This window comes from Belonocnema kinseyi, chromosome 10, assembly GCF_010883055.1.
Source record: "Belonocnema kinseyi isolate 2016_QV_RU_SX_M_011 chromosome 10, B_treatae_v1, whole genome shotgun sequence".
Taxonomy (NCBI): domain Eukaryota; kingdom Metazoa; phylum Arthropoda; class Insecta; order Hymenoptera; family Cynipidae; genus Belonocnema; species Belonocnema kinseyi.
Genome location: NC_046666.1, coordinates 112,593,728 through 112,608,047, shown reverse-complemented (window position 1 = coordinate 112,608,047; position 14,320 = coordinate 112,593,728). Strand labels below are relative to the sequence as shown.

Below are 14,320 nucleotides of genomic sequence, written 5' to 3'. Positions count from 1 at the left end.
TATATTTCAACAATCAATTCCAACGACATCAGCCGGTAACGTTGTACACGAAAATACGAACTCTCTAGAGCCTCGTCTAGTGGCCGCCAGGTTTCGTATTTTTGTGTACAACGTGACCGGCTGATACCGTTGGAATTGATTGTTGTAATATATTTTTTTACATCTTTTATTATTAAGCTTTGTACTTAAACGTAGTTTTCTTTCGGCTCTTGCATTTCTCAAAGTATATAAGCATATATAATCAATATTATACATAAATAATGATAAATCTAACTTATAAACTACATATCACTGATATGTACGGGACATGACTAGACCAGTGATCCCAGATCTAAAACAAGACGTGGTCCAATACTATGACACGTCTATGTCCGTGTGAATATGGTAGGAGACTATATAAATGCCTGGGTTGCGCTCGCAACCAATTTCTCCTCTTCTGAATTTGAAAACTCGAAGATGCACGATTGCCGGTCGGAACACTTCGGCGGTTCTATTTATATCTCTATCTGCTTTGAAATAAAATGAAGAGATTGGGATTTTAATATTTTCAGATTTCGATGCTGGGCTGGCGATTCTCATGATCTGAATACTTCGCGCGCCTCTTTAATGCGTGTATTTTGTGATTACGTTACTTCACGTATAAAATATAAATTATAAATATATATACTTTGTTAAAATTTTTGTTTCTTTTATTTGAAGGTTCATCTCTTTCGTTGAAAATATATTTTTGTAACTGAGAATTAATCTATACCATTTTTGGTTAAAAAATCATGTATTTTGTTAACAATTCGTCTTTCTTTGTAGAAATTAAATTGCTTTATGGAAAATTTATACTTTTTGATTAAAAATTGCATTTTTCGGTTGAATTATCAACTGTAAATATTTTTTGTTTGCAAAGTCGTTTTGTTGTAAATGCAACTATATTGTTAAAAATCATAATTTTTGGGTGGAAACTTCGATTATTCACTTAAAGTTGAACTACTTAGTAAAGAAATTAATTCTTTCTTACTAAGGATTCATAATTATAGTTGAAAATTCAACTATTTGCCTTTAAATTAGGTTAAAAATTCAGCTTTTTTGTAGATGATACTCTTTTTGACTTTAAAATTTTAAAATTTATTAAAATGAAATTGACTAAGAGTTAAAACTACTTTGTAAAAAAAATACATTTTTTTAAACAAGATTTTATAATTATGGTAGAAAATTTAACTATTTGGTTAAAAGTTTAACTCTTTGATTGAAAACTCATATTTTTCGTTTAAGAAATTCAACTTTTTGCAGATAATTCGTTTTTTTGACTTTAAAATTAAATAATTTCGTTGAAAATTCATGTATTTAGTTTAAAATGTCTTTTTTTGTAGATAATTAATTTTCTTGTTCGAAAATTACTTCTGATTGGTTGACAATTCAACAACTTTGTTGAAAATAAATTTTTTCCGTTAAAAATTATTTATCTTTATCTGAAAATGTAACTATTATAGGATTGATTACAAATTAATCGTATATATTGGTTAAGTTTGAAAATCATTTTTTTTTGTTATAGAACATTAATCTTCATGGTCAAAAATTCACCTTTTCCCTTGAAAATTTAACAATTTTATTGAATATCGTTTTTTTCCTTGTTCAATTCAATTTCTTATCACAGCTTTTATCTGAAGATTGAACTATTCCATTTTTGGTTAAACTTTATCCTGTACATTGTATTAGTTAAAACACCAATTATTTGATAGAAAATTAATTTAAATTGTTAAAAAGTAAACTTTTGGGTTAAAAATTGATATATTTTGTTAATTAGATTTTTTTCCTAAAATTTAAAAAAACTGCAAAATAAAAAAATTTCCTTAAAATCTTCCGGATTCTTTTTTTAAATTTAAATTGTAGCGTTTGAACTTAAAATTTCGCTCATTACAAATTTAACAATTCAAGGCTTTCTATTTCGAACCATTCTGTTCAAATTTGTATAGTTTTTAACAGTTGTTTGTAATGGATTGCTTTAAATGAACGGTCAAATACTGCTGATAATTAACGAAATATTCTTTTTTTAATTAAAAAATTTCAAATTGAATGGGTTAAAAATAAAATTTTTTTAGACTGAAATAATATTTCAAGTCATAATCGAAAACAAATAAATTAATTTTCTAACAAATAATTGGTGTTTTAACTAATACAATTCACAGGATAAAGTTTAACCAAAAATAGAATAGGTGAATTTCCAGATAAAAGCTGTGATAAAAAATTGAATTGAATAAGAAAAAAAACGAATTTTCAACAAAATTGTTAAATTTTCAAGGGAAAAGGTGAATTTTTGACCAAGAAGATTAATGTTCTTTAAAAAAAAACGATTTTCAAACTTAACCAATATATACGATTAATTTTTAATCAATCCTATAATAGTTACATTTTTCAGATAAAGATAAATAATTTTTAACGGAAAAAATTTATTTCCAACAAAGTTGTTGAATTTTCAACCAATCAGATGAATTTTCGACCAAGAAAATTAATGATCTACAAAAAAGACAAATTTCAAATAAAATACATGAATTTTAAACGAAATTATTTATTTTAAAGTCAAAAAGACGAATTATCTACAAAAAGTTGAATTTCTTAAGCGAATGAATATGAGTTTTCAATGAAAGAGTTATACTTTGAACCAAATAGTTAAATTTGCAACCATAATTGAAAAACCTGGTTAAAAAAAAAGTATTTTTTTTTACAAAGTAGTTCAACTCTTAGTGAAATAATCGAATTTTAAACCCAAGAAGATGTACAGTTCATATTTTAAACAAACAATTGCATTTCTGACCCAAAATGATACATTCTCAACCAAAAAGATTAAATTTCTACTAAAAAAGGTTAATTTAATTTTAATAAATTTTTAAATTATAAAGTCAAAAAGAGTATTATCTACAAAAAGCTGAATTTTTAACCTAATTTAAAGGCAAATAGTTGAATTTTCAAATATAATTATGAATCCTTAGTAAGAAAAAATTAATTTTTTTTAATAAGTAGTTTAACTTTTACGTGAATAATTGAATTTTCCACCCAAAAATTATGATTTCAATTTTTAACAATATAGTTGCATTTAAAACAAAACGACTTTGCAACCAAAAATATTAACAGTTGATAATTCAACCGAAAAATGTAATTTTTAATCAAAAAGTATAAATTTTCCATAAAGCAATTTAATTTCTACAAAGAAAGACAAATTGTTAACAAAATACATGATTTTATAACCAAAAATGGCATAGATTAATTGTCAGTTTCAAAAATGTATTTTCAACGAAAGAGATGAACCTTCAAATAAAAGAAATACAAATTTTAACAAAGTATATATATTTATAATTTATATTTTATACGTGAAGTAACGTAATCACAAAATATACGCATTAAAGAGGCGCGCGAAGTATTCAGATCATGAGAATCGCCAGCCCAGCATCGAAATCTGAAAATATTAAAATCCCAATCTCTTCATTTTATTTCAAAGCAGATAGAGATATAAATAGAACCGCCGAAGTGTTCCGACCGGCAATCGTGCATCTTCGAGTTTTCAAATTCAGAAGAGGAGAAATGGGTTGCGCGCGCAACCCAGGCATTTATATCGTCTCCTACCATATTCACACGGACATAGACGTGTCATAGTATCGGACCACGTGTCGTTTCAGATCTGGATCACTGGACTAGATACCATTAGGGAGGAGTTACTTGACCACGACACGAATCCGAAAGCAACACGAACAAGTGCGACACGAACGAGATCCCACTGTAATTTGTTCTATTTTTGAAATACATTCTACAGTTATTCTAATCACTTTATTCATAGATTAGCATACAATTTTGTTTTAACTTGAAAAAGATGGATAAGCCGAATGGTTTACATGTATCTTTTAATCAATATAAAATGGTTCACATGTCCAAGTGACAGTTTACTAATCTAGTTTTTGGGCAAAATAATTATTTCCTTTAACCACGTAAGAGCCGAGTTTTTTGTACATGCATACAATGCTTTATGCCGCCATAGTAAATAAATGCAATAATATTTATAGTGTTTCAAATTGTTATAAAGTTGAAGAAAAAATTCTCTTGCCTATGGATAGAAAAAATCGAAATTATGGAATTTTGAAACGCTTTTCGTATTATCTTAATATTCTTTATTTTGTATTGTAAGCAAAAATAATTCTTAATAACAGCAAAGGGAATGTAAAGTTTCTATGAATAATTTTCCATTATGAAAATTTTCTCCACGATTCATGTTTTCATCCAGAAATGAAAAGCCTATTCGACTAGATACGATATTACTAATATTTTTTATTCATATTTTTTTTTAGCTGTACATTTTTTATAAGCAGTAAAAATAAAATTGTAATAACGGGATAAGCATTAAAAATTTTAAGTGTAATTTTAATTTATGGCAATCTGACAACGTTTCACGTTTCCATACAGAAAGCATAGACGAATAGATAAGATATTCATAATATATTTTACTTATATTTGTCTAAAGTTACAAATTTGTTAAAAAGAGTAATTATCATTCGGGGAAATTTTCTTTATGTAAGGCAGATGTATTGTCGATTTATTTATTCGATTCACAATAGACAATAGAATAATTTGTAAAATTTTCTGTGTATCACGAAAAAATTATTTTTTAGCAGTAATAAACCAGATTTTTTTCATTTTCGGAATAATTTTTTTGTCTGTAGAAAGTTTAAGCATATTGCTGTGCATTCAAATTTTTTCTTGAATGATATATGGAAAGGACTTCCTGTCAAATTTAGAATTTATATTCTAATTTTGTATTTTAAAACATTTTTTAAAATGATAAAAAAACATGTGCAATATTATCACCAATAAAGCAAAATTTTATTTGTATAGTAATATCCCTATACTATAAATAATCTTAGTTCAAAAATTTTGTTGGAAACATAATGTTTAGTTTTGTACTAAACATTCTACTGACACGTATTCGGGAAAACATTTGCGCTTTTTATCTGAGCTGAAATTTACAAAAGAAATTTTCGTTTGAACATTGTTGACATAAGAAAATATGTTTGAAAATAATGTTCTTTTTTGAAAATGTTGTCACTCCAGTGAAATGTTAATATTATAGAAACTGGATTCAATTTTAGGATCGATAAGGACAACATTTATTTTATGCAAAAGTTTCCTCTTGATAATAGTTTATGCTCGAAATAATTTTTGAGTCCCTGTGTATTCAATTTTGTGAGATTTTTCACATTGTTTTTCATTTGGAAGTTTTTGGGGAAAAATATGGGATCAAGTAGATACATTTTGAATCTTAAAAGAACTAATTTAAAACAGTACAACATTATTCACATGTAGAAAATAATTTTCGGTAATCCTTGTAGTAAACTGTGAAAGAAGTAAAAATGGTTATTTCATTCATTTTCTTAATTTGTTTGCTTAAGATATTAGGCTTTGATATCAAGATTCAAGAGGTTTTCTTTTGTAAAGTGTTAAATCAATGATATAGTAAGGTATCCTGGCGGACCGAAGGAACCGAGTGGAGCCTCTACAAAGTACCCGTAAAGACCCCCATGGGTCCCCATTCGGTTCCTATTTAAAAAACTCGAAAAAACAGCAAAATCAACTTTTAAATGGTTAAAATTCGGATTCTACGTTAAAATTCCCTATAAAAGCTCACTGAATAATAGCAATAGTTTATTTTACAACGGTAAAAAGTTTAAAAAAATATAAGACGTATAACGCCTGTTGACGGCTACTTACAGGCGATGCGTTTGCAGTGTAGCAGTCAACAGGCGTTATACGTTTTATATTTTTTTAAACTTTTTACCGTTGTAAAAAAAACTATTGCGATTATTCCGTGGCCTTCTATAGGGAATTATAACGTAGAATCCGAATTTCAACAATTTAAAAGTTGATTTTGCTGATTTTTCGAGTTTTTTAAAAAGGAACCGAATGGGGACCCAATGGGGTCTTTACAGGTACTTTGTATAGGCTCCATTCGGTTCCTTCGGTCCACCAGGGTACTCGTTTAAGCTTTTAGAATTATGTTTAATACTAATAATATTTTTGTTAATTTTTTGAATAGTATCTCTTATTATGCAGCAGCAGTAAAATACTTGTTACCAAAATAATTACACTTTTTAAAATACTAATACTATTTTTTCTTCAAATGACACCACTTGTTATTGTAAACAATGCATGAGTAAAGAGACATTAATAAAGAACAATGTAACTGAAAATAGAAACTGCCATTTTTTAATTCTCTGACCTTTACCCTACCGTGGCGTCAATCGGTATTTACGATATTATTTTTTCATACTGTAGTTTACTTTTCTTGACCTCCACGGCAAAGCCTGAAGTTAGGATATTTCGATTTTCCACAGTTGGAGGGCGACAGGCCTCAGGCCCATTTCTTGTTCTTCTATCGGGTGAGCTGGAACGCTTCACCCTGAGACATGTATATGTACACTGCATTTGACATGGAACTTCTCGGCAAACCGTGTCACGTCCCCCCATTGTCAATTTCTTGCATTTAAAAAGTTAGATTAGACATTATGCCCTCTATTCATTAATATAAGTCTCGCTTCCTATCTAATTTCCTCACCCAAAAGCATGCAATTTTTCTAAGTGACCCCTCTCTAAATTCCCGAGGGTACTGAGCACAGTAAATTATATATGAACGCTGATATTTCTATCATGCGCAGTAGTGATTTGTGTGTATTTTTAGGTTATATTAACCTTTATTATGGTTATGTTAATCGTACTCTACTCCGAATTTCCTAAAGTAGTGTGTCAGTCAGTTTTGTTTTTGCGAGAAATAAATAAAAAAGTCATGACACCGGGAAAAGTACGTTTTAAGTCATTCATCTGTCCACTTAAAATGAATAGAATTTTTAAAACTAATACAATTTTGAAAATTTGGAAATTCAAAAAAAAATTGAAAAATGGTAAAATCTTCAAAATTAGTAAAGTTGATAAAGTTTTTAAAAATTAGTAAAATTTTTAAAGTTGAAAAATGGTAAAATTTTGAAACTTATTTTAGTTGATAAAGTTTTTGAACATTGGTAAAATTTTGAAATTCAAAATTTTTTTTAAATTTGGGTAATTTTGTAGGGTTCAGGTCAACCCCTACTCCGAATTCTCCAGAGTACCTGTCATGGCGCACCCCACTCCAAATTTCCCATAGTACCTGTCATGGCGGATTTCCCCACACTCCAAATTCGCATTAGTACTTGTCATGGCGGACCCCCACTCCAAATTCGTTATAGTACCTGTTATCGAGGACCCCGAATAGAAATTCTCCATAGTACCTGACATGGTGGACCCCCCACTCCAAATTCTCCATAGTGTTCACTATCTACTGTTGTCCTTTTTGTTGTTGTCGTTCTGGTCTGTAAACACGGTAATATTTGAAAGAATTATTTGATTGGATTCTTCTTTGGCACACTTTATAAGGATATGAAAAGGAAGAACGAATTTATTAACCAGCTTTTTTTGAAGAAATTTAAAAAAGTTAGAGCATTTTGAAATTTGTTGCGGCCACTTTTTTTAAACATTTAAGAATTCTTTCGACAGCTGTTTAGAGTAGATCAAAAAACGAACAATTTATCCATATTACTTTTTTGATAAAATAAAAATTACGAAAGTTATAGCATTTTCAAAAATCCAAAAAACTAAACGAAAATGAACATCTGCAGCCCAAAAAAGTATGATATGGGAAAAACTCAAGAGAAGAAAAGCGTTACTTTTTCAAGGCCCTACAAGATTGTCAAAACAACTTCTTGAATTTTTGTTTGGAAAAATGGAAAATTCAAATTTTTATCGCAAAAACTCCTGAAAAAGCAATAACTCAAATTTTTCAGGAATTACTTTTTTGTAGGATAAGCAGTTTTTGTTTTATTTTTGAAAAACGACATTGAATATAACAAAATTATATTTGAGTACAACGATAAAAGCTACGAGAATAAGTGAGACCAAATTTATTCAACCAAAAAATATAATAACGCTTTTTACGAATATTTTTTTGATAAGAGGCATAGTTCTTTTTATCTTTAAAAACAAGATTAACAATAAAAAAATCATAAAAACAAGACAATAAGAAGAAGACTGTTTCAATTGCCATGCATATTAGAAATTGTAATGATATATATTTATTAAAATGATACATGTTTCAGCGCAGGTAAGAATAAAACTTAACGCAAAATAAGAAACAAATATAAAAGTAAGCATGATAAATAAAATTTATATTTTATTTTGAAAAATCTAAAAACCCAATCCCAGACAGAGGTGCATAAAAATGTATTATTTGATATAAAATTCTTGTACATAATGTAAAAACTTTGACATTGTGGACGAAAATTGAGTGCGAAGCACGAGATCCGTGATGAGAATGTGTTCGCTAAAGCTGAAAGAGACTTAGCAAAAAAAAGTCCACAATCGCAAAATCACAGTTGTCGATTCCTTGATCGTTAATTTTGAAAGATCTGTCAACGAATGTGGAAGAAATACAAAGACCGAGCGCGAGTGTATGCGAATGCACGAATCTGAGAAAAATACGAAGTCCGCGCAATAAATTCTTATTTATTTTCAGACAATATATATTAAGATTACATAAGAAAAAAGTAAACGAATTAATCTTATGGAAAGAAATAAGAATATGTTAAATAATGAAGGTAAGATGTAAATATAAAATTAATTAATATACAAGCTTAAGGTAAATGTGCCAGTGTTCGTCAATGCATGGGTTGTCGGCAGATGGGCAGTATTTTACACATAGTAATCTGTTGCCTTTTTCGTTCTCAGCAAAAATGTTTTTTCTTAAACGCTATTGCCGATCACTCACATGTCGAAGTGCCGATAACTGAAGCAGCCAGATTTCTGACTTGCCGATAACCCATGCATTCTCGTATTTATAACTTTGAACTTCTTATAATATATTCATTCTAATAGGATATGTTACAAGCAATAAGTAATTTACCTTTCTAAAGGTACGCTTTATTCGATAAAACCCATTTATTAAGCTTTAAATATGTTTAATATCGTTTTTTAAGAATTTTAAATCTAAAATTTGCCTTAAGCTTTCGATAACTGGCATACTTACATTAATTATTAGTTAGAAAAAAATAATAATTTATTGTTCAACAATTGGAAAATATTTGAAATTAAATTTATGTTTCCTAATGATAATAAACTGCCGGTTCGACGAATTTTTGAAAAAAAGTTTCTAGAGAAATGGAATTGTTTGATATAAATAAAAATTATTTTACCAATGTTGTTTAATATTCAACTGGACCAACAGTAATCATTTTTATTAAAACAAAAAATTTTAATTATTCAAAGAAATGGACAACAATTATTCAAAAACTGAAAATTCATTTTTAGCCATACATTCGACGACACCTGTTAAAATCAAAAATTAAAACAAAATTACGGAATTGTTTTTTTTCGAATTTGGAATCAAATGAGGAGAATCATTCCCTCTAGCACGAAAAAAAATTTGCCATTTATTTTTGGACCACCCTAATATTCAGTTAACTACTTTCTTCATATTGTATACAATATATATCTCACACAAAATAGCGTTAAATCCTTTTAACTCTCTTAAAATAATCTAAACGTATAGAAGTAATCCGTTGAAATCCTTTAAGAACCCCTTCAATCTGTTGACATCCTTTAAATCCCAGGAAAACTTAACTATCTTTTTAAATCGCTTTAAATCTTTGAAATCTCTTTAAATTTATCCCTTAAAATTTCATTTTATTTATTCCCTAATGTACTCCAGAAATCCTTTCGTATCCCTTAAAATTTCAGTAACTTTTAAAATTCCTTTAAAAATGTTGTAATATTTACCCTCTAATACCCTATTAAAATCCTATTAAATTCCGTAAAGAAACTTTTGAAATCCCTCACTAGAAGCCAAATATTTCTTGAAAACCCTGCAAATCCCTTTAATTTTATTTAATCTTTTGATATCTTTTATCTGACTCTTTAAAACCCCTGTTCTGTGAGATATTTTGATATCTTTTATCGGAATCTTTGAAATTCTTTGAAATTTTTTTTTATTTTACAATTTTTGGGATGTTGAATATGTTATTTTAGCCAATTATAGCAAATTTTGGAAATCTGTTTGAAGCTAAAGTAAATATATAGTTGCATTGGCGAGCAATTGAAGAAAATAGTAGCATTAGTCTTTTTTTCTCAAAATAATAGTAAAATAATTTTTAAAAAGTGTGAAAGAGTCAAAAAAATTTCCCCGCGCGGCTTACTTCGCTCGCAAGATTGAGCGCGTCTAGGGCACCCGACTGATGGTTCTCGCGAATGATGTTTTTCTCATAAAATCTTAATCTATATTGTCGATCACTGTGTGTCGCGGCATACTGTTGTTTTTTGCCGTCTAGAAACTTTTTTCCAATTATTTTTTAAGCAAATTAAAGGTTGTTGAAAATCAATAATAATTTATTGTTTATACAATTGGAAAATATTTTTAAAAACGTATGTTATTAACGATAATAAAATGTCGGTTCGACTAAGTAATTTAATAATTATAATTTTCAATAAAAAATAGACCAAAAGTAATCATTTTTATTGAAAAAAAATTGAAAACATTATTTAAGCAAATGGAATTTGTTTACACAATTACAATTTAATAACCAATTTTTATGATAATTCTACTAAAGAAATAGTAATAATTTAATACTAATATTTTTTTATGTAAAAAACAGACTTTTTAGAACAAAAATTATTTAAACCAATTTTATTTGTTTAACTAATTAAAAGTTAATGAATTATTGCTAATAAATATATCACTAGACCAACAGTAATATTTTTATGTGGGAAATCCGAAAATTCGAGAAAAAGAATTCAACACATTCAATTAGTTTTAATAATTGAAAATTAATTATAAGACGTTGATAAATGTTTCAGTGGGCCAATATAAGTAATTTGAATTGAAAAAACAGACTAAAGTACATTGCTCAAAAGGTCGCTTTAATGAAGAATTGACATTTTTATTTTAGGGGTAGTTTTCAGGGACTCCTGGGGGTGTGTTAGGGGTGGGGGTGTCAAAACCATCTCAGTGGGCACACTTGACTTAAAATCACCTTAAAGACGTCTTTTTGTGGACGTCTTTACGCTTTTACAAAAAGACGTCATGCGGTCGTAATAAAAATGTTCTAATCTAGTCTCATAAAGTATATCTTAATGATGTTATCAGTAGGGCTTAAGGATGTCTTTAAGAGGTCCTATGTCTGGCATTTCGTCGTCTTAAGTATGTCTTAAAGGATATCCAGGGGACAATGTCGTAAGGATGTCCCTAGAACAGCTTTGAAGCATTCAATGCGCATAGAAGTTCCACTAGGTCACGTGTGAAATATGAAACATCACAACACTAAAATCGGTAAAGAGGTATTTTTTAGGACAATGATGAGTATGATGATGATGAGTATTACTAGGATTACCTGAAAAATATAATATAAAGGTTACATTACGATTTGAATTAGGGAATTGTGCTAAATTAAAATAATCAAATTTCTTTAATAAAGTACTTTTGAGGACTGCGCGCGCACTCCGGCGATTTTAAGTTTGCGCATCTCATCCTAGTCATACAACGACTTTTCGTCAGTGTTACCAGTTGCTGCAAGGCCGCACAGTCACCAACACTGTTCTTGCCATCACTGTTTTTGTCAAATGTCCACATTTTAAGACCCCCTGAATCCGAAAAACAGGTTTTTACGAATGTGTCTGCCAGTCCGTCCGTGGATGGCTTTTTTGTTAGCACGATAACTTTCAAAAGAATTGACTGATTGGATTTCCTTTGGTAAATTATTTTACTATCTTAAAATGAAGGTCAAGTTTGTTAGGCAGCCATTTTGGATACAATTTCAAAAAGTGAACGTATTTTGAAAATTGTTGAGACATTTTTTAGTGATATTTTTGAGTGATACATTTATTAGGGATGTCTTGAGGACATCCTACGGACGTCCTTAGAATGTTGTCAAGGACGTCCTGAGGACAACCTACGGAGGTGCTCAGGATGTTATAAAGGATGTCCTGAGGACAACCTAGGGACGTCCTCATGATGTTATCAGGGATATCCTGAGGACAACTTACGGACGTCCTCAGGATGTTATCAAGGATGTCCTGAGGACAACCTCAGAATGTTATAAAGGATCACGGTGTGTATTCTATAATATTCTGTAGTAGCATTTTCAAAATCCTATAAAACAAACGAAAATTAACATTTGAAGCCAAACAACGCATGATATGAAAAAATTATGGAGTAAACAAATGTTTCATTCAGGGAGCCTTACAATGTTATCATAACAACTCTTTTTAGCATAACAACTTTGAAAATTCTATGTATGGTTTTCCGTAATAATCAGAAACACAAACAATTTATCTCAACGACTTTTTTCAATGAAAGCAAAATTATTAAAGTTACAGCATTTTCAAACCCCCCAAAAACAAACGATAATTAACATTTTAAGCCAAGCAACGCACGACATGAAAATAGTCGGTAGAAAAAAATGTTGCTCTTTTAAAGGTCTACAATATTATTCTGTTTCGACATTGATTTTCATACTCTTAATGGCTCACATTATACTCACAATGTCGTAGGATATATAAAGACGTTTTTAGGACGTCCTTTTGATGCCCTAGTGCCCACACGGAGGTCTTTCACTTTTTAGCGTGAAAAAATAATCATGTCTCTTATAGGTCTTTTTGGGGTGTCATTAGGACCAGCCCTGTGGACATCTTTGGGACAACTTTAGGCCAGACAGAGACAGTCTTTAGGACATCCTAAAGTTGTCTTTATAACGACCCTGGGACTTAGACGCCAATGTTCAAGAATGTTCTAGGACATTTCAAGACGTCCTAAGGACGTCTTCGGGATGGTACGGTGCCCACTGGGATGTCGAATGAATGAAATTATTTGTTGGATAATTCCTATAAGCCTATATACTTTCCCGTCACACATTTCAAAACCCTAAAAAACGATTCCAATATGTCATTTCGTGTGGACAAGATTTATTACAGACAAAATGTCGTTAATGTAAGAATTTTCACCTAATACCATGCCCGCAATTAATTATTTTTCGCCACCATATATAAAGTATAATGATTATTATAATTGTGTACTCTTTTTATTCTCATGCAGATACCCTTCCATCACCGAGTCGCATTCACTATAAAGATACAAAAAGGCCGTTAACTTCTGGGAGTCTGAAGTCGTGCATGCTGGATCCTGATGTCAATTCAGATTCAGGAAATCTGATGGACAGCAGTTTATCGGAAGCAGAAGGCGATGCTACGAAAGTGAACAGTGCTTTAACAGAAACTCTCAAATTAGGACAACATTCAAACTCCTGCGGATCCACCTTCAAAGGCATTATGAAGAACCGAGAAATATTTTACTCCATCATCAGGTAGCGATAATGGTAGGGAAGACTGCGATGATTACGAAGATTGTGAAGACGAAGGGTATGATGCAAGTTACTTAAATGATGAACAAAGGCAATCCTTTGCTTCTTTTAAAAAAATGAGTCATGTCATAATGTTTCCCGAACATCAGTTATCTACTCGTGACGTATCCCTTATGATCATGGCATACAGTATTCGTTATCATTCTACATACGAAGCACGAGACACATTGTTTGACATGTATAAAATATTTGCTGGGGAAAGATTTCATGGTTGGAACACTAGCAAATATGCAATAAATCAGTTGCATGATCCACCGGATAAAGTTATAAAATTATGTTTTCTATGTACAAAATGTTATGAGCCTTTGCTACCGCCTGTTTCAAATTTTTTTTAAGTGATACGTAAAGTGCTCTTGTGGGTAAGAGTATGATTTGACAACAGAGTCACCTAATTACGTTATTAGTGTGGATTTGGCATATCCGATAAAGATACTTTTAGAGGATGAGGAAATAAGAAATGAGTTACTTAAGGGTATTAGAAATGCCAAAGAACGTGCAACTAATGAGTGCGCAGATATACGTGACGTTCATGATCGCACGTTGTACAAGGAACTTCTAAAAAAGTACTCTCATGTATCTCACCTTATTACAATGACCTCGAGCACCGATGGAGCACCTGTTTGCAATAGTGGGAAGAGTTCTTTTTGGGCACAGCAGTGTACCATTAATGAATTGTCTCCTAAACTCCGGTTCAAATATCCACTTCTGACTGGCCTGAGTATACATAAGAAAGAACCATCACTTGAGTTTACGAATGCTTAAATGAAGCATCATCATCATCATCATCATCATCATCATCATCATCATCATCATCATCATCATCATCATCATCATCATCATCATCATCATCATCATCA

At 30.2% G+C, this 14,320-nt stretch overlaps 1 protein-coding gene across 1 annotated transcript in view; it reads right to left on the bottom strand.

The window, feature by feature from the left end:
* LOC117182326 overlaps positions 1–14,320 on the bottom strand; it is a 60,215-nt gene that overhangs the window by 2,926 nt on the left and 42,969 nt on the right. Inside the window, exon 2 of the mRNA XM_033375485.1 lies at positions 7,293–7,373. Coding sequence (XP_033231376.1) covers positions 7,293–7,299 — 7 coding nt within the window. The 5' untranslated portion in view covers positions 7,300–7,373. The remainder of the gene's footprint in view (positions 1–7,292; positions 7,374–14,320) is intronic.